A 26,426-nucleotide genomic window follows, 5' to 3' on the forward strand; every position below is an offset into this window, starting at 1 on the left:
AAGCATCAGGGACCGCGGTTCAATCCCCCAGCACCACATGCCAGCCAGCCCTGCCCCCTGGTGGGCTGAGCTGGCCACACACACACACTACTCTCTCTCTCTCTCTCTCTCTCTCCCTCTCTCTCTCTCTCTCTCAAATAAATAAAAAATAAAAAAATAAAAAAAAGATTCATGTAGCGGTGACCAGGCCATCCATTGATTCCATAGACTCCCAATTAACTCAAGTCATCTTCTCTCCCCTCCATTTGGAATCAGTTTAAATAAGGCATTTGCAAGATTTTCCATCCTACTAGATGGCTAGGTAGAGGCAAGTTCTGGACAAGTGAATGTGAACAGAGATACCATATGAACTTCTAGGGAATTAACTAAAAGGGAAATTATTTCCTTTTTTCTCATTTTGAGATAGCATTTCACTAAGTGGCACAGAGCAGCTAAGCTTAGGATCCTCCTGCCTCAGTCTCCTGAGTAGCTGAAATTATAGGCCTGCACCATTATACTTGGCTTCTATTTTTTCCCTTCCTCTAATGAATAAAAGAGATACTTGAGTCTCAAAATGGTGTCATGGAACAGGGATGTCTGGCCACCCTCTGAAATGTGGAAGAGAAACATCTTGAGGACACTGCATTTGGAATTTCGTTATAGCAGCATCAGATGTACTCTGATAATTACTTAAGAGATAGCAGCTATTAGGCTTTCCAGTTTCCAAAATGGGAACTCAACCTTCCTGTTTGTTTGTTGTGAGTCTGAGCAATATGTCTCTCACTTTGGACTATAATAAAGATGCTATGCCCTTTAAGGATATGTTGTGGGGTTGTGAATAAAGCATATGCTTGGGACTCAGCCTGCAGCTTGGATAGTAGTTCTGTCACTTACTCTGATGTCATTGCATTGGCCTGGCCACTGAGACCTTCTAAGCTTCACATTCCTCTGCTTTTAAGATATGGCGATCCTTATTTCATTAGGAGTGTTTCATATGATGTATTCCTAATGTAGGGGTTAGTAAATGACAGCTCTTGCTGTCATTAGTTTCTTCCAAAGGATATAACCTCGTATTGTCTGCCACCCCGGTGATTTTTCAGTTAGAACTTGTAATTTATGGAAGATAGTTTCATTGTCAAAGTTTTATGTCTTTGATCCGTGCAGCATGAGTTACCCAGAGAATTGCTAACTTATTGCATATTCCCGGTTTTTCTTCAAGAAGGAAGTAGCCCACGTGTCTGCTTGACATTGTCACAGTTGTACTGCTGTGTGCAGTGTACAGTGAGTGTGATGCTGATGCTTGTTGACCATTGCGGTGACAGGAAATGGCCAGAGAACCATTTCCTGTACTCCTGGGCTGACACTCAGAACTCCAGTATCATCACTGTATGAGTTACCCCTGGGGAACTTAGGGACCTGAATGCTAGAAAAACTTGCATCCATTCAAGAACAGTTGTGCTTCGCTTAGGGATGTTTAACTTTCTGAGCGTAGGTCTCCATGTGAGCTATACTGAAAGAGGATTCTTCTCTGACCTCAGCTTTTTTTAAAAAAATATTTATTTATTTATTTATTTATTTTGTGTGTGTGTGTGTGACCGGTTCAGTCCACCAGGGGGCAGGGCTGGCTGGCATGTGGTGCTGGGGATTGAACCGCGGTCCCTGTCCCTGTGCTTTTGCTTAGCTTGTTCTAAGTAGGTGCTTTAGACCACTGAGCCATCTCACCAGCCCTGACCTCAGCTTTTGATTACTTTGTAGCAAGGTGTTTGAATAAAACGGAGGTTATGACACATACACGAAGAGCTGTTTTCTCATCATTAAGGAATCCATAAAGGACTTAGAAATTGAATCATAAGTGGTAAGATAACTTGATAAATTGCTCATTGCTTTCACTATAGGGCAAATTGTAGACTCGCTCTGACTACCTGTTAATATGTTACTAGATGTGATTCCACTAGAGTTCTTCAAGAAGGTAAACTCCAGAATTGGTTGATTAGTTTTTCTTTTTAAATCAGAAAACCAAGTTGATAACAGCCAGAAGTACATTCATTGATTTTTATGAGAATAATGAGAAACATTTGCCTTTTCAAATTTCAAATTCAGAGGGCTGGCCAAATAGCTCAGAGGATTAAAGCCCCTATAAGCAGGCGCAGGGGTCGGGGATTCTATCCCTGGGCCTGCCATTCTGGCCCCACCCCCTGAGCATGCTGAGATGGCAATTGAGACTGTGCACAGTGGTGTGCACGTCTGTAATCCTAGCTTTTAGGAGGCTGTAAATAGGCAGATCACTCTGAGTCCAGTCTAGTAGTGAGACCCTGAATGTCCTATAGATCCTTCCCTAAAATTACAAAAAAAAAAAAAAGAAAGAAAGAAAAAAAAAGATCCAGAGTTAAGAAAAATGTAACTTTAAAAAAACTTCAAATTCAGGGCCAGGGAGATAGCTCAGTAGAATAAGCTCTTGTCTGGCAAGCTCAAGGTCCTGAGTTCAATCTCCAGTACCACAAAAAAAAAAAAAAAAAAAAAAAAATTCAAATTCAAATGTGAGCATAGCATTGAATACATGGTTTGTACAAGTTCACATACTTTGAATATTAGAGTTAATGATTTAAGACATTAATTTCCACATAGCAGTTTGAGAAGTAGGAACCTGTTAGCTAGCAAACATTTGTTATTATATATGTAGAAAGACTGAAAAAAATTGGGGTCTCAGTGTGATCTTAATGTGGTCCAATGAATAATATGCTAGAGAAAAAAAAAAAAAAAGAAAGAAAGAAAGAAAAGAACAATATGCTAGACCGGGTATGGTGGCACATGCCTGTAATCCCAGTGCTGGGGAGGCTGGAAACAGGAAGATCACTAGCAGTCTGAGCTGCATAGTGAGACCCTGTACAAAATACATTTAAAAAAAAAAAAATGCTGCTGTGTGTCTGTTAAGTGAATCATGGAAGATTAATGTGATTATTTCTTAGATAATCTTCTCGTATTAATACTTAGACCTCTTTTCCTCCTCTGTCTAAATCTGGTGAGTGCTTAAAAATAAAATAGAGGATGGGGAAGTAGCTCCATGGTCTAAGCATCTGCCTGGCAAGCACAAGGTCCCAAGTTCGATCCCTGGTACCACTTACTGTGCTTGCTCCAGAACTCCAGGCGCACCATGCTGCCACTGAAGCTGGGCATGGTGGCACAAGCCTATAATCCCAGCACTAGAGAGGTTGAGATAGGAGGATCACTACAAGTCCAAGCTGCATAGTGAGGCCCTGGACCAAATAAATAAATAAGAGATTAAAAAATATGTATTAAGGGGGCCGGGAAGATAGCTCAGTGGCATAAGCGCCTGCCTGGCAAGGCATCATCTCCTTTTACACTTGATTTTTCCCTTGCGCAGATTGTCATCAACTCAAGCACAAGGTTGAGTTCAATCCCTGGGACCACAAAGGAAAAAAAAGTGTGTTTTTATTTAAATTTTTTTCTATAATTCATATATTTCCAGATGCCTTCTTCCTTGTCATTTTTGTTTTTGTTTTTTAATTTTTATTTGTTTATTTATTTATTTATTGTGTGTGTGTGTGTGTGTGTGTGTGTGTGGTCAGCTCAGCCCACCAGGGGGCGGGGCTGGCTGGCATGTGGTGCTGGGGATTGAACCGCCATCCCTGTGCTTTGCTTTGCTTAGCTTAGCTTGTTCTAAAGTAGGTGCTTTAGACCACTGAGCCATCTCACCAGCCCTTCCTTGTCATTTTTGAAACACAGCTTTTTATATTTCACATTTGTGAAATGCTAACAAACCTTTGTATATCTGGGGTTTTTTTCCTGCACAGATATAGTTAATCACATTTTCCCCCTTTTTGTTTCATTATGGAAACTGCTGAAGCAGATACTTGAGTCCTTTGTCAGTTTATCACTATAGTGCATACCCTTGAAACCTTCCCTACTGCTGTCCTCACTCCTGATCCCTGGGCTTCAGGTATTTCTGGATCAAGGGACAAGTGCACGGTAGTATCATCGTCTCCTTTCACACCTGATTTTTCCCTTGCACAGATTGTCATCAAGCTCTTTCTGCCCAGGTGCTGTATGCCTGCCTGCTCGCCCACATTAGAATCTTGAGCACAAGGTAGTTTAATAGCTCCTGAAACAGCCTGCACTGCTAATAGTCCTGTTAGTGCACAGAACTGCAGAATCTCTTCCTACGCTGGTCCCCTGGCAGTCACCCGCAGTCCACTTCCTGTGTCGGTAACTCCCTCAGGTACATGGTGCAGAGACTTTGTCCTTCCTCTTTCATGATCATGAAGGAGAGTGGTGAGGGCATTGACTGGTCAGATGCGAAGTAGTTTTAGAGTATGTGGGAAGAACAGATAGAAGGACTGGAAGGGAGAACCTGGGGAGGGCGTGGCAGAGAAGCTGCTGTGAGGCACATGGATGGAACCATGGAAATCAGTTGTCTGTGGTGAAAGCAGTTTTGGGGACAGTACACCCCCTGCACAGGGGATGACAGCACCACGCTTGCTCTTCTCCTGACATGTATCTCCAGCGCCCTCTGCCAAAAAAAAAAAAAAAAAAGAAAGAAAGAAAAGAAAAGAAATGCTGGACATTGTGCCAGCTAGTGAAAAAAAAAGTAGTTAAAGATCACAGATCCATTTCCTAGAGTAGACAAGCGCAGTGGTTGGCTCTGAGAAGCAGTAAGTCAGTAACTGGCATACTCGCCACCTCCGACTCCTCATTAGTAGGAAGTAAATAGTGGGAAAAGCATTGTACTTATCATAGGCTGTGCAGTACTGCTTTTACTTTTTCTAGCAAACATTGAAATCCTCCTCAGTATTAGTAACCACTCTGTAGCATAGACACCAGAGATGCCAGCGAGGACCACGGCATCAGAGAGACTAGATGGAAATTTTCTTCTATTTCTTTAAGCAGTCCAAAGTATATGTAATAGCCAAGTGTCATATAGTAGACTGTGAAAATAAAGTGCCATTAAAATTATACTGTCATTTTTAAAATTTGAGGCTACTTTGTTTATTATTTTTTGGTATTTTAGGGAAGGGTCTACAGGGTGTTCAGGGTCTCTTTTTTTTTTTTTTTGCAGAACCAGGGATTGAACTCAGGTCCTTATGCTTGCCAGGGAAGTGCTTATTCCACTGAGCCATCTCCCCGACCCCTGTTCAGGGTCTTACTACTAGATCAGACTCGTAGTGATCCGCCTGTTTACAGCCTCCCAAGAGCTGGGATTATAGGTGGACACGTGCATGCACCACCGCACCAAGTATCGGTCTCAGCATACCCGAGGGCAGGGCCAGCCTGGCAGGCCTGGGGATCAAACCCTCAGCCCCATTGCCTGCTTGCAGGCTCTTTAATCTACTGGGCTATTTGGCCAGCCCGAGGCTACTTTTTAAAAAATGAAAAAAAAAAAAAGTAAATAAATAAAATGTACCATAGAAGGGTATCTGCAACTTCTGTACATGTAGTAGATGTGTTAATATAGTAATAATAAAGTGATTTTATAGTAGTAAAAATATTTACTAAATCTCATTAGCCTGAAGACAAATCACACTAACCCATTTTTTTTTTTTTTTTCTTTTAGAGGAACTGGGAATTGAACTGAGGCCCTAGTGCTTGCCAGGGAAGCGCTTATTCCACTGAGCCATCTCCCCAGCCCCTCTGAAGACAAATCATAATTAAAAATGCTACATCCATTTGCACAGATTCCCCCCCACCCAACCGGGGATTGAACCTCAGGCCCTTGTGCTTGCCAGGGAAGTGCTTATTCTACTGAGCCATCTCCCCAACCTCAAAAATGGCAGAAGAATTTTTTTGTTTGTTTTTGCTGACTCCGAATGCCTTCAGGGCATGTTTGGCTGGCTGGAGTTGTAGGGATGAACCTCAGCAACCTGAGGCTGACTGCTTTGTTGAAGCAGGCACTTAAACAACTGAGCTAAGGGGCAGGCCCCCACAGATTGTTGATACACTGTATTTATCAGTAGTTTTTTGCTACAAACAGTAGAAAAGAACTAATTTAGGAGAAAAAAAGAGAAACTTTAGAACTTAAGGTAGCTGACAAAATTGAAGAAGCTTTGCCCGGAAAACTGGGTGACGCGTCCACCCCATAGGAGAAGCTGGTGAGGCGAATCTGCAAGGCTGGGTGCTGCTTCCTTCCCAGGAGAGCCTTGATTGGCCTGGTGTTGCCTTGAGCCCACCCTGTGCTGGGGAGTGCAGTGTTAAGAACCCTACTGCAGAAATGACTTCTTCCTGACCTCAAAATGAACCAAACTGAAACACACTGCATTCTGAGATTTAAAAGTGCCATGGAAGGAAGTAGCAATGTAGGAGGTGCTGGTTGGGTAACAAGCCTGAGATGTTTATTTCTAGGGTGAAAAGCAGGAAGTTCTGTTTTTCAAGAAGTCAGGTAAAGCAGGCCACAAGAACGCTGCACCAAATGCTGCTGCTGTCTTGTTTTGTTTCAGCTCTACCTAATAGTAAATCTTTTTTTTTTAATATTTATTTATTTATTTATTTATTTATTTTGTGTCTGTGTGTGGCCAGCTCAGCCCACCAGGGGACGGAGCTGGCTGGCATGTGGTGCTGGGGATTGAACCGCGGTCCCTGTGCTTTGCTTAGCTTAGCTTGTTCTAAGTAGGTGCTTTAGACCACTGAGCCATCTCTCCAGCCCCGCTAATAGTAAATCTTAAGCACTAAAGACTGTAAATAGAAGTCAGGGTTCCTTTGAAAGGCTTCAGGCCCCCGGTTTTGTCATGCCTCCCCTCAGGTCTCTGATCCTTTCCGCCCTCCATTTAGGCCCAAACCTCCTCTCCCGTGGGCAGGGGCTCCAGGTCAGGACACCATCACAGTCCTGCTGCACTTCTTTGAGCTGGCCTGCATGGTTTGGGAGTTGGTCTGAGACTGGAGGTAGGGCTTTGGTTGTCATAATCTTACTCAGCTATTTGTGGATCTCCTGGCTAGCCAATTCCTCTCTGGGATTCCCTCAAGTTGTCCAGCTCCCAGGAGCTCCTTTTCCTGCTCCTCTGGTAAGAAAGGGATTCCTGTTTTAACTGCCTACGCTACCCACCAATAAATAGTGTTCGATGGCAGCCTGTAACTTTATCAGAGTTTCAGGAGAAGAGAGGAAATGATAAATCACCCCATATAAGTTTCATGTGTCAGCTTGTCTTAGTTACTTTTCTTGTTACTGAGACAAAATGCCCAACACCCATAAGTTAAGAGAGGAAAAGTGTATTTAGCTCACAGTTTGTAGAGGTTTCAAGCCATACTTGGGTGGCTCCAAAGCAAAGTGGCACATGGCAGAGTGGCAGTAGTTCATGGCAATGGGAAAACAGCAGCAAGAAAGAGACAAGACTCCATCTGACTCTTATGTTGCATGCTGGCTACCCACCCCAGGGCAGGTGTAGTACTCACACCTTTAATCCAAGCACTCTTAATCCCAGCATTGCAGGACCAATCAATCACATACTATAGATTCAGCCATCTCCAAAAAAGCCCCGTGACTGCACGAGGCTTTGGGGGACATCTAGATGGAAACTATAGCATGACATCTCTCTCAGCCTTGCTTTTCTGCATTACACTGAATCTTGTCCACTTAGTAATCAACAGGAGAGGCTATAGCAGGATTACTCCATCTTGGCTGACCCCTGAAGTCCTAAATCACCTTCTTTATTGTTTTTCTATGCTGCATAATAATAAAGTACATAAATTCAGTAGTTCAAAAGAGTATGTTTCTGTGGATCAGGAGGCTAGATTTAGCTGGGCCCCTGAGTCTTCTTCTAGAGGCTCCTTTGGAGAAGGATGGGCATCCAAGCTCTCTCAGACCATGGGCAGAACAAGATTTATGGCAGCATTTTCCTCAAAGCCAGTACCCAAGAGCGAGACGCTTAAGGCCAGTGTGCTAGGAAACTCTTCACTCACAGCAAGGGAGTAGCAGCCATCTCTGCCATATTCTTATTATTAAAAGCAAGTCGTAGGTCCTCTCGCAAACACAAGGGGAAGGAATTATACTTAGGTAAACATATAAGACCTTAGAGTCTGTCAGCCATGGTACCCTTCCTTTCTCAAGTAAAAACTCCTACCCTCTCATCCTATTCATGAGAACCATCTAGTACATGAGTCCTTTTCCATGTCTGGTTCTGCTATTGTGCAGGATGGTCTCAGAGTTCCCACAGGCAGTTCATGTACACGCTGGCTTACAAGCTTTCTACTGCTATGTGCTTGTAACTGGATGTTACTACAGAACCCCATCCTTGTGGCTCCAAATGCCAAGCGTACTCTTTCCCCATTACTGTTTCTGTTCATAGTAGTCTGTGATTATTAAATATACTTCCAGCATCACCAACTCTAATTACTTTATATGCCCCTGGAGATCTAAAATGATTTGTGTTATCTTCTCATAGTGCCCAGAATTCAGCATGTATTTCCTACATGTAGCAAGTATTCAATCATGGTTGAATAAGAAAATTAAGAAGCTTAAATTTTTGTGTGACAACTGCACAGGATACTGCTGACCCTTTTTCTTTTTAATTTCCCCTAATATTTTTATGAGTCCGTCCTACTTCAAGGAAATTCTTATTAAACTTTTTTTTTCTTAAACAAGAATCTGCTATTAATTCATTCTAGCCTTGAACTCACTGTATAGTCCAGGCTGGCTTCAAACTCATGACAGTCCTTTTGCCTCAGCCTCTTGAGTGCTGGGATTATAGGCCTTGGCCACTGCACCTGGCAAACTAAACTTTCTAAATGATGACGTCAAACACTTACACTCATGCTCACAGAATGAATTACAGAGTATTTTCAAACAATGACATTGAGCCGGGGAGATGGCTCAGTGGAATAAGTGCTTCCCCAGCAAGTGCAAGGGCTTGAGTTCATTCCCTGGTTCCGCAAAAAAAAAAAAAAAAAAAAAAAAAAAAACCTGACATTGAAATCTAAGCCCTGTAGTGTCAGGGTGTAGCTCTCTCAGATCTACATGAAACTCAAGAAACATTTTCAGTTTCTAATAACTGTTTTAAAATTTTGTTTTATTCTGTTGTTGAAGTTTTTTGTTTTTTGTTTTTTGTTTTTTTTTTGTTTTTGTTTTTGTTTTTTTTTTTCTTTGTATCTGGAATCAAACTTAGGACCATGCACTTGCCAGGCAGGTGCTTGCGCTGCTGAACTCTACACTGGCCTGGTCTAAGCTTTTTGTTTGTTTGCGTTTCCTTAAAATTTTAAGTTTCTGGTAAACTACACCTGCAAGGCAAAAACAGGGCCCCATGCTCTTTTATTGACTCCTGTTCTTTTATACATATAGATAGTGATTAACAAAAAGACTAGAAATTTGGAACATTTTGTGTCCAAAGCATTTTTGCACAGAGTGGCTGGATTCCCAGTCTGCCTATATTATTATGTTTTTTAATTCATTGTCTCTCTGAGCAGTGTGCCACCTAACAGGGAACTATAGAGTGATGGTGCTGATGAAGGCCCTCTGGGGAATATTATGCTCACTTTACCCTCCTCCAGCTGCCTCAGAAAGTGAGTGCTGCCTCCTGTACCCCACACCTCCTGATAAGTGATTGCTGAGCTGTGGGGAACCGAAGAAGCATTTATATTAAAACTTCAGATCATAAAAATCTGTTGTTTCTCTAATAAAATTCAGTATAACTAGGCCACTAGAGTATAGCTTACAAAATAAAATAAGGAATTTCTGTCTAGTTTGGCCTGGGCTCAGAAGAAGTTGAAGCCCATATCATATTTCCTCTTTACCTAGTTCCCACTAATACTGAAACATAAGCTGGACCACCAATCAAAGCAGTGCTGTTTTCTTTAGCAGAAGCTGGGTAGAAGAGGTGGAGTTCTTTGTAGTGACAGTAAGCTGGAAATAGAGTGGCCAGGTATGAATAGAGAAATTATTGAGTATGATATGATAACATTCACAGCATGGTATATTATGGGGGCCATTAGAAATAATAGACTGGCTCTCTCAGGGAAAGGAGGGCAACTCCTACATGAATTGAATGAGAATAGCAAGATGGAAAAAGTTTGTATAGCATGACCCCAGTTTTACCAAGCAGTGATTAAATGAAATCCTTTGTAAAAATGTCTTAAGTTATGTCTGCTATCATATTATGTGACCATGGACAGAAACACATTTAGATCTGAACTAGTTACATTAACATGGATTATCTGGAGAGCAGGAAGAGTGAACACTTAGATGGATGTGGGAAGGGGAAAGAAAAGGATGCTAAGAAATTTAGAAACAAGCAGAGTTTATATAGCACCTGGGGAAAAACTCATAATAGCATTCCATTTACAAGTATATGTTACATTATATCTATTTAATTATAAGTTTGAAAAAGGCAAAGTTTGTGATTAAAAAATGAAAATTTCCCACCGTTGACAGCTATCCCTTTGCATTTGTAAGTCTGTTTTACAACTTAGGAAAATGCTGATTGACTTGCCATTTGCTATCTTACTACTTTTTCCCTTTCTCAGTAGGTCAGGAAACTTTCCAAATACAGGCTTGTCTTACCCCTTAAGGTACAGATAAGTAACTATTACTTATCATATCAGACACTGAAGTTTCCTGCCATGCATGGTGGCGCACACCTATAATCCCAGGACTTGGGAAGCTGAGGAAGGAGGATTGCCTCCATGAGTTCAAGGCCAGACTGGGCTAATGAATGTAAGACCAGCCTGACCCAGTCTCAAAAAAAATGGGGAAAAAAGAAAAGTAATTGAATTTTCCCTTGTTAAAAAAAAAAAAAAAAGTGGGGCTCGTGAGATGGCTCAGTGGTCTAAAGCACCTGCTTAGAACAAGCTTAGCAAAGCATCAGGGACCGCGGTTCAATCCCCCAGCACTACATGCCAGCCAGCCCCGCCCCCTGGTGGGCTGAGCTGGCCACACACACAAAAATAAATAAATAAAATTAAAAAAAAAAAAAAAGTGTACTTACAGAAGATTTTGTCCCATAGAAAGTCCCATTGAGCTTACCAGAAATTGGGAACATAAATGCCCTTGATAATCAATTTTTCTTGGAGCTACCAAGAAGAATCATGCCACCAAGGCATTTATAACCCAGAGGACAAAGGATGCTTCTACTCTCTGTTGAAGTCAGGCCATATGGTCCCCCCGACTCCCAGAAGGACTACTATCCATCGCCAGGGACCTGCAGGTGCTCAATCTGCGTATTCTGACTGGACTATTGGGATGATTGTTTTGCTTGATATCATTCATATGAGTATCCTTGACTCTGACTTGTTCACCACTGAAATTCCAGAATACTTTTAAAGCCATAATATTTGTGAAATGAGTCAGTTCCTCCCTTTGTCCCTGGTGCCTACCTAAGTAAATATTATACATTAGTTGTATAGTTCCTGGGGGACTGAATTAGTGATTAAATAAGATGGTCCTGAAGTTTAGGCTCTGTAGGAAAGCAGTTGATGGAAATAGCTTAAAAGGAAATGGGGGCTGGTGAGATGGCTCAGTGGTCTAAAGCACCTACTTAGAACAAGCTTAGCAAAGCATCAGGGACCGTGGTTCAATCCCCCAGCTCCACATGCCAGCCAGCCCCTGGTGGGCTGAGCTGGCCACACACACACACACACACACACACACACACACACACATAAATAAACAAAATTTTTAAAAAAAGGAAATGGAAGATTCAAGAAATAGTGAACAACAAGAACCAGTATGATAGAAATAGGAATTAGAATAGGAGGTCAGTGAGAATAAAAGATGGTTCAGTTTACCAGGTGCTGAGATTAGAGGCCTAAGCCACCACACACCTGGCCAATAGTGAGTTTAAGGACAGTCTGAACTACATAACAAAACCCTGTCTCAAAAATAAATTAAATATAATTGCATTTTTTCATATGAAGTGCTCATGGGAGAAGCAGCAGCATGGATTTTTGGGGTTTTTTTTGTTTTTGTGGTACCAGGGATTGAACTCAGGACGTTGAACTTGTCAGACAGGCACTTATGCCACTGAGCTATCTACACAGCCCCTAAAACAGCATGCTTTGTTTAGCATTTGAGGCTCTTTTAGCAAGGTATCCAGATCTCTCTAAAACAAAGCTCTCAGTTGGTTTTTTATACCTCACATTTAAACCTGTATGAACAACTAAAGATTATTAGACAGCTGAGAAAAAGCTGTCAGATCAAAATAAGACCAAGGGAAGGAGTATCTAGAGAAGCAAATATAATGCCAAAAAACATAGAAACCTTCAGAAAAACCCCAGTTCACACCTGCAGCTAAAGTTGATGTGGTTTTGTATCCATGGAACAAACTCAGGATGTTGTGAAAAAGGAGCATTCAAGGAGGCTGTTCATGCGTCTGGGACGCCCCAAAGTTAGGCCTTTTCTTTGCACACCTGAGGTCACCCACAGTGGCTCTGCAGCTGTCATCATGCCACAGAATGAATATATTGAATTACACCATAAACGCTATTGGTACCGCTTGGATTACCATGAGAAAAAGAGAAAGAAGGAAAGTCAAGAGGCTCATGAACGTTCAAAGAAGGAAAAAAAAAAAAAAAAAAAAAAAAAAAAAAAAAAAAAGATTGGCTTAAAGGCTAAGCTTTACCACAAACAGCGCCATGTGGAGAAAATACAAATGAAGGAGAGTATCAAGATGCATAAAAAGAGAAACACCAAACAAATGAATGATGAAAAGACTCCACAAGGAGCAGAACCTGCCTGCATGTGGACAGAGAAGGACAGTCTCATGCAAAAGTACTTTCCCACATGATTAAACAAAAATGAAAAAAGGCGGGAAATGGGAAGTTCCTCTGCCCAAAGTTTGTGCCCAAGGAGAAACAGAAGTTATTAAAAGTTATTTGAACTGAAAAGAGAAAAAAAGAAGGCATGGAAGAGGATGGTTACTAAAGTCTGCTTTGTTGGAGATGGCTTTACAAGAAAACCACCTAAATGTGAAAGGTTCATCAGGCCAATGGGCTTACGTTTTAAGAAGGCCCATGTAATACATATGAACTGAAAGCTACCTTTTGCCTGTCAGTACTTGGTGTGAAGAAGAATCCTTCATTGCCACTGTATACAACTTTGGGTGTTATTACCAAAGGAACAGTGATTGAGGTGAATGTGAGCAAGTTGGGCCTTGTGACACAAGGAGGCAAGATTATTTGGAGTAAATATGCCCAGGTAACCAACAATCCTGAAAGTGATGGATGCATCAGTGCAGTCTTACTAGTTTGACAGATGTTTCATACGATAACTATTCTTACACTTACTGAGGACTATAGATGAATCAGGAAAACTGTAACGTGAATACTGCTGAACAGCTGTCATGACAACATTCATCAAGAAAACTATTGTAAAAACATTAAAATGAAAAAAGGAGCATTCAAGAAAACATAAATTTACTAAAAATTTAAAATACAAAATATAATAAGAAATACATCAGATCTTTTGTAAAAGGGAAGGGGACCAGAAGTTGGACAGAGGGGGTAGGGAGAAGAGGGGAAGGAAATGAAAGAATTCAGACATGTTGTGTATATGTACTGACTCACCACAAAGGAGGATAATCATCATGCACTGGGTACATGTACCAATAAAAGTTTAAAAGGGAACACATTAGAAAGTTTGGAAGGTCAAGTTGAGCTGAGCACTCAGAAAATAGAAGCAACAAAAAAAGTGTAGAAAGCTTAAAAGATAAATTATTACATGTTTGATGTAGGCGATTCGTTATGTTGTTACTGAGAAACTGAAGGAAAATGTTTTCAAGAAAGTAGCCTAAAAGTCAACACCCTCACCTGAACTCTGGGGCTTACTTTTTTCTGGCCCTGAGCTGGGGCCAACCCGCAAGAATAGCTACATTCAACTTTGTACCTTGGACACAGGCAGGGGCAAAACTACAGAAACTGTCCTTTATTATCGAAAATCCCCCACAAACCAGGTAGCCCTGCCAAGATTAGTTTTCCCTCAGCTGTCCCAGCCTGCACACACAGTCCCCTAAAAACCATAAAATCCCCTGTCTCCTTTGTTTGGGGCTGTCTCGGTCTGATAGACAGCCATTTGCTCCTACCTCCAATAAATCTTCTTGTGTCAGAATGCCTGATCTGGTCGAATGTGTGAGTTTGTACCTAACAAATACTTGGTCTCTAAAATGTCCACCAATGCTCAGCGCAAATATTGGGTAGAAAAGACACGGGAAGCACATCACTGTGAGTTTCAGAACCTAGACATACAGAACAACCATGTGCTCTTAAAGAAAACATCATGCCAGGGCTGGCAGAATAGCTCAGTGGACTTAGGCAAGCTCAGGGACGGGGGTTCAATCCCCAGTACTGCATGCTGCACAGGCCCTGCCTCCAGGCATGCTGAGCTGGATAACCAAGTCTAGACATGGTGGTGCATGCCTGTAATCCCAGTGCTGGGAAGGCTGAAAACAGGAGGATCACTACAAGTCTGAACTGTGTAGTGAGACCCTGTACAAGATAAGGAAAGGAAAGGAATAAAGAAAGAAGGGGGAGGAGGGGAGAGGAGAGAAAAGATCATGCCCTCTAATGGGCACTGAGATACGGTGGTACAGTGCCTTTAAAACATTTTTCAACCTGGAATATTAGAGTAAACCACCAGTCAAATTTTTAGACATGTATGTACTCCAAAAATTGACTTCCTATACAACCTTTCTTGAAAAGACACATGGATGTTTTCTAACAAATTGGGAACATAATTCAAGGGAGGGAGTCATAAATGACAGTTGTTAAATTCAAATGAATACTAATGAATGGCTAAGAGTTTTTGCTGAGGAGTTTGTAAGGTTTTTTTTCCTTCTGCTTCAGCTATTTATCCTTTCCACTATATCAGGCTGAGTCAGATAGAAACATACAATAAAACAAACAGGAGCTCAGTGTGAAAAAACAGACTCTGACAAGACAATAACTACAGACCTCAGACTCCAGAAAAGATACAGAAATGACTAACAGCTTATGAGAAGATGCACAGTGTCCTGTCACTGAACATGAGTGGAATGCAGATCACAATCAAAGGAGGCATCTAGTGGTCACATTCTCAGAAGCAAAGTAAAATGGCGCCTCCCTGAGGCTGGGAAGGAGGGGGAAGGGAGTTGTTTCCTTGGGACAGAGTTTCAGTTTTGCCAAGGTAGAGTTCTGGCTGCATCATCGGGTAAATATAACACTAATGAACTGTATACTAAAAAAAAATTTTTTTAAAGGGTGAATTGTGTGTAATGTATTTTAGCACAAGTAAAACATTTTCTATAGGGGAGTCACTGTAGATTGTCAAAGTTATAGCAGAGGTACTCTCCGCTAGTTTAGAACAGGTTCTGCAAAGGGAATTCAGGAGGGCCTGTTTTTTAAAACTGCAGGTGGATAGAGAAGTATAAAATCACAAACATAAACATAGTGCAGAAGGAAAAAAAAAAAAAAAAACAATTATGAACCTTAACAGCTCCACAAAAGTAAAAAGCAACCACCGTGTACTGTATAACTCACAGTGAAAATTTATATTCTTTTAAAGCAGATGCTATTTTAACTGAAAATAAGGATATGGGTAACGTAAGAGGCAAATTCACATCTCTCATTGTAGAAACTATGCCATTAAGATCTCAAATTGCTACATCAAGAAATAGCAACCAGTGTACAGCATACTATGTAGAGATGTAAAGGATCTGAATCTTTCCATGTATTGGAGTAGATCATTAAGTGAAAATAAAATAATGCAGGAAAGAGTGAATAGTATACTCCCATTTGTTTTTGATTTAAAGATAGATACCAGCATTCAGAAGGCTGAGGTAGGATTGCAAGTTTGCGACCAGCTTGGACCTACATAGTGGGACTTTGTGCCAAAATACCAAAAGATGAAAAAAAAAAAAAAATAGGTGGGCACATGTAAAGAGAGGTTTATTTATTTGAAATTGTGCTTCACTGTGTTTGTGCTTCACTGGGCTTGACCTCACAGTCCTCTTGATTCAGCCTCTTTGGAGCTGAGACTATGGTATGGATCACTGCCCAGCTGGAGGACAGCTTCTTAAAGACATTCAAGAAACTGTTAGTATGTGTCGCCTCCAAGGAGAAAGCATGTGGTCCTTGGGAAGGAACATAGTTTTCCTTTTCATCAACCATCTTTTTTACTGTATGTGCTTTTCTGCAAGCACATATTACTTTATAAAGTGAAAATGTGGTTAGATGTTAATGTTTAAAATTATGAATGAAAGATGAAAAATTATACACTAACAGTTACAGGTAGAAACAATTACTGCTAGCTAGGGGGAAATTAGGTAAAGCCTTTATTAAAGAGTTTGCATCTAAATTATGCTGCATCATAATCTTGAGCACAGCAGGAAAATGTAAGATGTCTCATGGCTACAAGACCCTATTATTTACACTTTTTTTTACTGTTGTAACATTTTAAGTGTATTCCTAGGGAACAGCTTTCACTAATTTAATTTGCAGGTGAATAGAATTAGGCTTATTGAATACCCCTTTTAAAATGTACCATATACTTGTCTACTTTATTAATTTTACTCTGTGAATTTAAGGGGCTTATGCTTATCCAAGGTTAAGGAAATAGACCAGTGTCATGGGCAGCCACTGTAGATCTAGTCTTGGTGTGGTCACTGCCTCCCTGGGCATGAACCTGCAGTGTCATGGTTATAGTACCACCCATCACTCCCAAGGGTTATTACATACTTCATGAATGTGCACACCTCCTCATGAAAGCAGTGTTTCTCAGCCTTGGCTGGAATTTGGCTGGAATTGGAGTCTTCTGGAAGCTTTGCTGCTGATGGCACAGTTCCGTTTCCAGAGATTTCATCCACAGGGTTACAGTCTTGGTCTTGGAAGTGTTTGGTTCTAAAGACTGAGAACCACTGTTTTGAAGGAAAAGTATTCACAAACAGACCCCCTGCCTACACTCCATACCAGTTTAAATTATTTTTATTACAATAGCATTTAAATATGTACAAATTGATATCAGGTCAAAATGCTTTATGCAATGCCGGCAAGATAGTTCAGTGGACTAAGTGCCTGCATGGTAAGCACAGGGACTGGGGTTTGAGCCCTGGCACCACATGCCACACCAGCCCCGGGCCCACTGAGCCGACCACCAAGACTAGGCATGGTGGCGCCCGCAGTAATTTCAGTGTTGGGGAGGCTGAAAACAGGAGGCTCACTATATACCCAAGCTGCATAGTGAGACCTTGTACCAAATATATATATATATATATATATATATATTAAAATCCCTTGTGCATGTAAAATATTTTTTAAATTAAAACAAATTCCAGCTGGGCATGATGGTACATATTTATTATCCCAGCTACTACTCGGGAGGCCAAGCTAGAGGGATGGAAGGTTCCAGACCTGCTTGGCAAACCTGTCTCAAAATAGAAAGGAAGGAAAGGAGGAGCTGGGGCTGGAACTGGGGTTGGGACTGGGGCTCAGGCTATTGTGAAAGTCTTACATAGGTTCAATCCCCAGTACCACAAAAGAGAGATTAAAGAAAGGGGGGAGGGACAGAAAAAGGGATATGAAGCCTAAGCTGGAGGAGAATAGATGGTAGGATGTGCAATCTTTGAAGAAAGTGTAGTTGCAGCCCACTCAACGGCAGAGTAGAGCCCATGGGACACTCACGTGCTGCAGCTGGAGGTCCCCCTGTATTTCTGTTTCCTTCCAGCAGGAGCACTGGCAAGACCCAGGCAAGCTGTATCTATCAGCACATAGCCAGTTGTTTGGGCTCACAGGAAGTTGGGGCTCTAGTGCAACCCTCTGGGTCATACTGATGCCGGGACATGGGGGTGGGTATGGAAGTGGGGTATCGGCGCAACAGGCCTGAATTCATGGTTTACTAGTACAGAGGGCCATGTTATTAGGAGGACCAATAGAGATGAGCTAGGGGTGAGCTGGTTGCAGGAGGCTTGGAGGCAGTGTATCTGTATTGAGAGGGCCATGGGAAGGTGACTGCCAGAGCTGGAAGGTTGCTGAATGGTTGCCCAGGCTGGGCCTATGGCTGGAGCTATCACCAGTGGCCCCTCTCTCATTTGCTGACCACCCCCAGTGCAGCTGCCTCAAACAGCAGAGTGTCCTCTTCCTCCTGCAGTGTGCCTCAGGTGCCCTCTACTGAGAAAGCTTCCACATTGTGTTCGCTGAAAAACATGGTTAAAAGACCTCTGCCATTTTGTCCAGAGCAAGTGTTAAAGGGTCAGTTTGGAGCCAACACGCATTAAGTCAACCACTGACACATACACTACCCCATGTCAGCCAAATGCTTTCACCTTTACAGCTCAGCTGCTAGGCTGCTATGGACCCTGATGTAGGAAAAAGAAACTCCCAACCTGCCAGATGTACAAGTCTGTGTTCTCTAAAGCTAAAGAATGAATTCAAGAAACAATAGAGGTTAAGAGCAGAATATATTTATTGAGGAAAGAAAGTTTCTATCTGAAAGAGACAGAATGGGTTCCAAGTGGTTACCAGAGGATCCTGTCTTTTCAAGGGATTTTTTTTCCCCCCAGAACCGGGGATTGAGCTCAGGCCCTTGTGCTTGCCAGGGAAGCGCTTATTCCACTGAGCCATCTCCCCAGCCCCTCAAGGGATTTTTATAGAGCAAAACCACTATAGAAGGACTGGGGAGATAGCTCAGTAGAATAAGTGCTTGCCAGGCAAGCACAAGGCCCTGAGTTCAATCCCTGGTTCTACAAAAAAAACCAAAACACACCATAGAGGTGAGATAGGTGGGTCCAAGGTGAGGAAAAATGGGAAATTACAAGGTGGGCCTGAGGTGGGACAAAACTGTGGTTAACCAGTAAGATCACAAGCATAATTTTGGGGGGTTACCAGGAATTGAACTCAGGATTTTGTACTTGCCAGGCAGGTGATATGCTGCTAAGCTAGCTACATCCCTCCCTACTACACCTTTTTCTTTTCTTTTCTTTTCTTTTCTTTTCTTTTCTTTTCTTTTCTTTTCTTTTCTTTTTGAGGCAAGGTTTCACTGTACCACTCAACCTAGCCTTAAACTCACTTTGTATACCAGGCTGGCCTCACTGGAGGTGATCCTCCTGCCTCAGCCTCCTGAGTGGTGAGGTTACAGGTGTGTACCACTGCACCTGCAGATTATAAGCATAATTGCTTAGGTAATTTTGATTAAGTGGGGATCAAATAGTAAAGCAAGTCACAATAGCAAGTGGGCATGAAACAGAACAGGGGCTTTTCCTGGAGGGAGTGGATCAGTGGCTCTTCCTGGCTTTCCCAGGGTGATAGATACCTATTCAGAGTCTCAGTCACTGCGTTATCCTTAGGGGAAGTGTGTGGCTGCCTTCATTTCATCTTTTGTCTTGAGGTCAGGCCCTCAAGGGGTGTGTCTGTGTCGTGACAGTTGCAATGTAGCCATCTTCTGTACTAGCTCCTCTGAAGCCCAGCCCTGTTTGCCTGTAGTATTTCTGTCTAGCTTAGCTGTCTGGAACAACCCCGTCCAGGTGGAGTTGCATCACGCTTTGAGCCAGTGTGCTTACAGTACCTCCCCATGCTGTAGAACTGTTTTGTTTTTGGTTTTTTCAATCTGTTTATCAAACAAGGACTTAATTACTGTATGCCTAAGAATCAGCTCCAGAGATTCTTATTTGTTGGCCCAGGATAGGACCTAGGAATCTGTAATCACTTGAGATGATGGCAGTCCCTGAGACTACACTTTGAAAAACACTATCTTGGCCTGGACTAAACACACTGTGTCTTTTTTTTCCGATGTGGATACTCTTTATTCAAATTAGTCAGAAGTTAACGTGTACATCTTAACTGTTACATTGTTAAAGTTGTCAGTTTTTTTTAATGATTTAATAGTGTTTTTATTTTTCAAAAAAAAAAGGTTTCCCAGATGACAATGATTTTAGGATCTTTAAAAACATTGTAATTAATTTTATTTATAAGTAAATAAAATAGTGGATAGTGTGTATTGCTGCTGGGACTTAAAAATAGGGTTCTGTGATTCCCAAACTGGGTGCCCACATACTCTGTTGTGCTATAACTAAAGCATGGGAAAACCAGATTTAAATTTTTGGAGGAAAACTCAACACACTGTGTCTTAAATGTTCACTGTACCCAAATCCCTGACACAGTACCTGGTGATAGATAGGTGGGTGCCTGGCAAAGTCGGGCTCAGGGAATGAGACACCTGACATGCTGAAAGGGACGGGCAGCTTTCTGTAGTCATAGGGAAGTGTGTCAGGTACTGTGGCGTCAACGACTGTTTCTGACATCCTCTCAAAGTGAGCTCTATCCCACAGGTGACCTGCCAGCCTCAAGACTTTCTTTGGCTAGTGCTTTCTCATTTTTTTAATTTAAGTATGACCACCACACTAATACCACTTGTCTTTATATTTAATAGGGAGAAAGAACAAGAACCACGAGAAGAGGAACATTTGATGGAAGAAAAGAAAAAGAAAAAGCAGGAAGAAAAGAAAAAGAAGGAAGGTGCTCAGAAAAAGGTTTGGTTAGAGTTACTAGCTTCATTGTCCTTGCAGTCATTAGGTGTCTCATTTGCATTATCATAGCCATCACCCTGACCAAGTTTCATTCTACAGCATTACTCTTTTAAATCAATATGTTCAATCTGTATTTAGCAAATAATAGATATTGTACTAGTGAAATAAATACTGGCTGACAGCTGCAAAATGTCTTTCCTAAGGAACTTGACACATTAGAGCTGTGTTTCAAGAAGATTGATGTAGGGGATAAAGGTTGCCCATGCCAGTCTACTTAAAGTGAACCAGGGTATCTAAGAAAGAAGGAAAAGGACATTAAACTGGTACTAGTAGAAAAGCTAGACACAATTTTTGCAGTTTTGCCGAATATCCCTTTACAAATCCTTTTAGTAATGTTTTGTTTTTGTTTTTTTGTATTTTAGAGAAGGATCTACAGGGTGTTAAGGGTCTCACTACTAGACCAGACTCATAGTGCTCTACCTGTTTACAGCCTCCCAATTGCCGTCTCAGCGCGTCCTGAGACCCCCCCCCCCCAGCCTCTGCACCTGCTTGCAGGCACTTTAATCGGCTGAGCTGTTTGTCAGTGTCAGCGGTGTGAATGAGTCGTGGCCACTGCTTGACCAGTATGTTTTCTGTGAAAGCCTGAGAGAATGTTTTCTCTCCAGGTGGCTCTCCTTAGGCACACCCCCTGAGCTATTTGGCTGGCCCCTGTTAGTAAATATTAAAAATAAAAAGTTCTGTAAACTTATAATCATGTTTCTTAAGCTGCACAGGTTGATTTCAGGTCTGTAGTCCTACCTGTTTAGGAGGTTGAGGCAGGACTTTGCAAGTTCAAGGCCAGCCTGGCCAAGATAGTAAGAGTCTGTCTCAAAATTAAAAAAAAAAAAGAAAAAAGAAAATTAAAATAACAATACTAAAAGGCTGGGAATATAATTCAACACTGTCTAAATTCAGTCTCCAGTACCACACACACCAAAAAAAGCCAAATTATACCATTTGTCTTTGTTATTGCTATGTTAATGTATCTTGTGGTTTAAACTGTGTATCATGTATCTTTTATACTCTTAAAATACAGAACTCAAATGAGATTCTATATAAAATTGTTTGCCTTTACATTAATATTGGCATATAATCAGTAGCTACATATAGCAATGTTTTTCCCAGCAACAAGTTATAATAAATTAACCAGACAAAAACTTGTTTTTAAAATTTCCCGTATTAAAAGTCTGCTTATAAACTTTCATATATGTGTACATTCTACACATTATTTTTCCTAAAGACTTTCTGATTTTTTTTTCCAGGCTGCTGATCAAAAAACCAAAGGTAAGTTTATTTATACTTGGGGGTATATTTTATGATAGTATGAAGTTTTTTATGATGAGAATGACTTTTTTTTTAGTTGATGGTTAAAAAGTGTGTCTTTTGGTCTACTTTTTATTTTCCACTGTGAAATTCTTCATTTATTATCTGCATCTCATTGATATTTAATAAATTTTTAAACAGATAAAGAATGTTTTTAAATTTTCATTTGATTTCCACCTAGTAAGGATTGAACTGATAAGGACAATTGGAATAAGGACAACCAAAGAATATTGAACATTTTTAAAGCTTCCAGTTCCTTTTAGCTAGTTACTCTTTATAAAAATGCAGTCTTTGGACATTATTTTTTTCATAATGATAAATAAGCCCTCTTTTGTGTCCTCTAAACTTACAACCTGCTTATTGTTGTCTTAATGGGCAGTCTGGAAACAGTGCAGTTCTCCTGTAGCTTAGCTGTCCCAGGGGTACCGAGGGGATCAGAAAGACCCCAGCCACTCCATTCCCTGCCTGACATGGTTAGGTGCTTTCCAGTGGCTACGAGCACATCCTCCAGGATCGCATACACCAGCTCTTTTCCGTTTGGGCCAAGTTATTTCCTTTCTTTAATCCTCAGGTGTCTTGTATTTAAAATGAAAGGTAAGAAGTTGTTTCTGCTTCATAGAGCTAGTGTAGAGACAATGGGTCCCTGCAAGAAAATAGTTCAGTTTTGAGCCCTTAGCTGCTGCTTAGACAAGGGTCACTATAACTAATTGTTACACACACACAGTTGTACATGCAGACTCGTGCACCTTAAAGGGTTTGTGAGAATGCTGTTTTGGGCTCCAATCACTACTAATCCTTTCCTTTTGGTTGGCCTCTTGTAGTTTTCAAAGGTTATGTATATTACCTCATTTGAACATTCTGACTGAGCAGGGTGAGAATTCATTTAGAGCCGGTCCTCCTCCTGAGTTGACTGGTCTGTCCTTGCTAGTGGCATAGGTAGGACTGGAGGGCCCAGAGCTACTGACCCTGCTGCTTTAGCCTCAGTGTCATAAGAGTCACATTCGGGACAAATTTGAAGTAAATATTAAAAGGCAGCAGAGTGAAAGGGCATTTTCCACTCTTCTACTCTTAGAAGCACCATTAATGTGCATTAACATTTTTTCACAAGGATCCAATAGAATTGCTACAGTTATATTTGAGTTTATAATCTAATAAGAAATAATGGCTTCTGATAATTGTTAATCAAAAATACAGAATTATTTTTATGAATCATTATCTCTAAAAAAACATGAAATTTTTACAATGGTTCAATTCCAGCTGTATTTTTTATTCAGTGTCATTGTAATATTTTCTTCTCCAATAATAACTGATGGCTTATTACTGTATAGTGACTGTAAATTACACTGACCTTCCACTGCCCACAGAATTAGTATTTCCTATTACTGTGCTGATAACTTTTCATCTCTCAATCCAAACTCTTATTTGGTTTTTATCTTTTCTAAAATACTTCTTCTCTGGGTACAGTTTATCAGTAACTACTAACTAGCCTTTGGACAGGATAGTAATGATTATTCTTGCCCTTCTAAGCAAAACATGCTTTTGAATTATGAAGAATCTAACAGCACAGGAGGTAATTCACTAATGAACATTAACATCATCGGGTTCAAATTTTACTCAGACTTTTCATTGTTACTGGACTGATAAATCAGGTGCTGCAAGCTGAGTGCTCTGACTTCCTGAGTGGACCCTGGTGTTAAATAGTACAGAGGAGGCCTGACTGAGGAAATGATGTATGTTACAGTAGCATCTGTGCTCACAAATAAAATAGATTTGCTTTCCTAACATGCCGGTGTTTTGGTTTTCCCTGCTCTAAGTCCGTAGCACAGGACTCCACTTGCCCATTCTCTGTCTTCCCCAGCACACACTCACTCTGGGGCTGTTTTCATGCCAGACAAACCCTGTACTAGGCCCTTATGTTTATTACTTCTCACTGCTGGTGATACTGTCTCCAGGGTACAGGGAGTAAACTAAAGCTGTGAGAGCTTGCTGAGTGAATGTCCCCACGAGCGCAGAGGAAGTGACTGGCAAGGCTGATAGTGCTCAGAATCTTCCACAGGAAGGGCACACAGCAGACACTGCACTGCTTTGTCACCATGCGCCAGAGCCAGAAGGCACTCGTGGAAGGGGCCAGCTGACTGAGGGCACAGTCAGAGAGGGGCCAGCTTAGCCTGCCGGACTGGATGTCAGGACCCACTCCAGAGTCACTAGGATCCATGGCCCCAACACACCAGGGCCCCAGGTTGGTTGAATGTAGGAAAGAATTTAACAATCTGAATGAGTTCAGTGGTTAAATAGAGAACATACAATTTAAATCAAACATTAAGAGAACTCTAATATCATATACGTACACACAGAGATCGTAATCATAATATGCTGTTCTCCCACAGCGTATGTCTTAACGCATCAGTCTTCATTATGGTCTTAATTATGGCTAAAAACCTTTTTCCCCACATCTGTCCCCACTGAACTTGAACTGGGAATCTTCATGTAAAGGACTGACGTATCACTGTCTTTTCTGAATAATCCAATCTAATATGTAATATGCCTCTTCCCTTCCCCCACGAATATGAAATGAGACGTCTACAAAGTGCCTTGTAAAATCACATTTAAGACAGGAATCTTGTCCTTCTATCTTTTCAGTCCCTGACCTGTGACTTCTTTATGAAGTTTAATTTTTTCCTTTTTACTGTGCAACCTAAATAAGTCAATTATATGAAATACCATTTCTGTGCGCTGGTGGAGGCCATTCTCTCTGCAGCCAGGAAACCCACATGCTGAGCTCCGGCAGTTCCATGAAGTTTCAGTTTCCCTCTCCTGACTCCTGATTCTTCTCATTATCTCTCAGTAGCCACATCATGTCATGGGGTTGATACTCTGGATTCCTAAAGGGTCTGGCCAGGTTTATCTGCCTGGAATCCTTTTCCTTCACTACCACTAGTCTTGGGTTGCTGTAGTCATCAGCTTTTCTTTATTTTTCCTTCAGTGATAAACATAGGTAATGATTGTTTTTATTGGAAATAGTCTGAGCATTATCTACAGAGAAGTTAAAGTTCATTGGAAATCCCTCTATCCTGAGGTATTGACTAGGTAACGTTCTGTTGGCCATCCTTGAATAGCTCTCATTATAATTCAGAAATATGTGCATATTTATATGGATTCACCCTGTTCATACTTTCCACTCCCAGCACCTCAAGAGCTGCACTAAGCATTAGAAAATCTTCCTACAAGCCTGTTCATAAAGTAGTCCTGAATTCAACTGAACATTTGCTTTGTATTAAATGACCAAGAAAAGCCACTGCTTAAGAGTCACCTGGCTTTGCTTTACTGAGACTCTTCATGCTGTCATAATTGGAGTGAGATAGATACATTGCTATTGTGGGATGACATTCACTTGTAAGGTACAGCTGTCTTGTGGAGTAACTGGTTTCTAAGAACACTTCAAACTAGCATGGATTTTGCTTTCGTATTTTATTTTGATTACTGCTCTTAGTTTGGGCATAGACAATACTTCTAGCTTTATATGGATGTGGGGGCTCTGTGAGCCCAAGTTTTTCATGATGTTTTCTGGGGTTTTCCATGGGCTAAATCTTTTTTAAGGATTAACTATGGTAATACAATACTCATAAATGTGCAGTTAATTCAGTGGTTTCAGTCTTTTTTTTTAATTTTATTTATTTGTGTGTGTGTGTGTGTGTGTGTGTGGCCAGCTCAGCCCACCAGGGGGCGGGGCTGGCTGGCATGTAGTGCTGGGGGATTGAACCGCGGTCCCTGTGCTTTTCTAAGCTTGTTCTAAGTAGGTGCTTTAGACCACTGAGCCATCTCACCAGCCCTTCAGTCTTTTTTTTAAAGTTCATGTTTTGCAGTCAGGTGTGAAACTTAGCATACATTAGGTTTATATTTGAATTTTCAGAGACCTTTGTGCTCTTCTGTTAGCACAGACCGCTGGGCATCGTATGCTCTCGGGAGCCTTCAGAGCACGTTTTGGAGTCACAGACTATAGCAGTGTCCTTTGCTGCCAGTAAGCCTCATTCTAAATGTGGAAAGTTTTTATCGGCCTCAATGAAGAATACTGAGAATTGAGGTGTAAGATGTGTCTTCCCAATTTTGTAGACAGATACAGCTAAACAGCAATGAAAATATGCAGTCTGCACTTGACTACTTAGGTGGTCCTCTGCTTAGCTGAGGAAGAAGGTTGCTGTTCGTTTAGTCTCTCAGGGGTCCCATTGCAGTAACCTGTAGTTGGTGTTTTTCAAGCATTGTTTTCACAGGTTACACAGTATAATAAAATTGGCCAGAAACTTTGAATTTACAAGTGTGCTTGCACTCATAGCCATATAACTAAACCCAAGTACCATTTGAGTGTATGAGTTCTTCCTAGTGGCGGTAGATAAGGCTGTTCAACATGCTTAGCATTTTATTTGCTTGTCTACAAAGTTAATAAAATCTAAAGCTTGAAGGATCCTTAGAGATTATTTAATTCCTATTTTGGATAAGGGAATGAGATTTGAAAAGGTTAAGTGATTTATGCAAGGTTTGACAGCGAAGTCAGTGGCAGAGTTAGAGCTGTCTTCTTATCAGTTATGTATTCTTTCTACTGTGATAGGAGACATAGGCAGTATTCATATGTCATCAGTAGAGCTGTTCATTTTAGGAAAGAACTTA

At 41.2% G+C, this 26,426-nt stretch overlaps 1 protein-coding gene across 4 annotated transcripts in view; it reads left to right on the forward strand.

The window, feature by feature from the left end:
• The window catches only part of Tnrc6c (trinucleotide repeat containing 6C), a 153,323-nt gene that overhangs the window by 34,005 nt on the left and 92,892 nt on the right, over positions 1–26,426 (forward strand). For all 4 annotated transcript variants that reach the window (XM_023713929.1, XM_023713931.1, XM_023713930.1 and 1 more), the window contains exons 2-3: positions 20,306–20,405; positions 21,704–21,725. In XM_023713929.1, the coding sequence (XP_023569697.1) occupies positions 20,343–20,405; positions 21,704–21,725 (85 nt within the window). In that variant the 5' untranslated portion in view covers positions 20,306–20,342. The remainder of the gene's footprint in view (positions 1–20,305; positions 20,406–21,703; positions 21,726–26,426) is intronic.

This window comes from Octodon degus, unplaced genomic scaffold (genome assembly GCF_000260255.1).
Source record: "Octodon degus isolate 3935 unplaced genomic scaffold, OctDeg1.0 scaffold00033, whole genome shotgun sequence".
Classification (NCBI taxonomy): Eukaryota; Metazoa; Chordata; class Mammalia; order Rodentia; family Octodontidae; genus Octodon; species Octodon degus.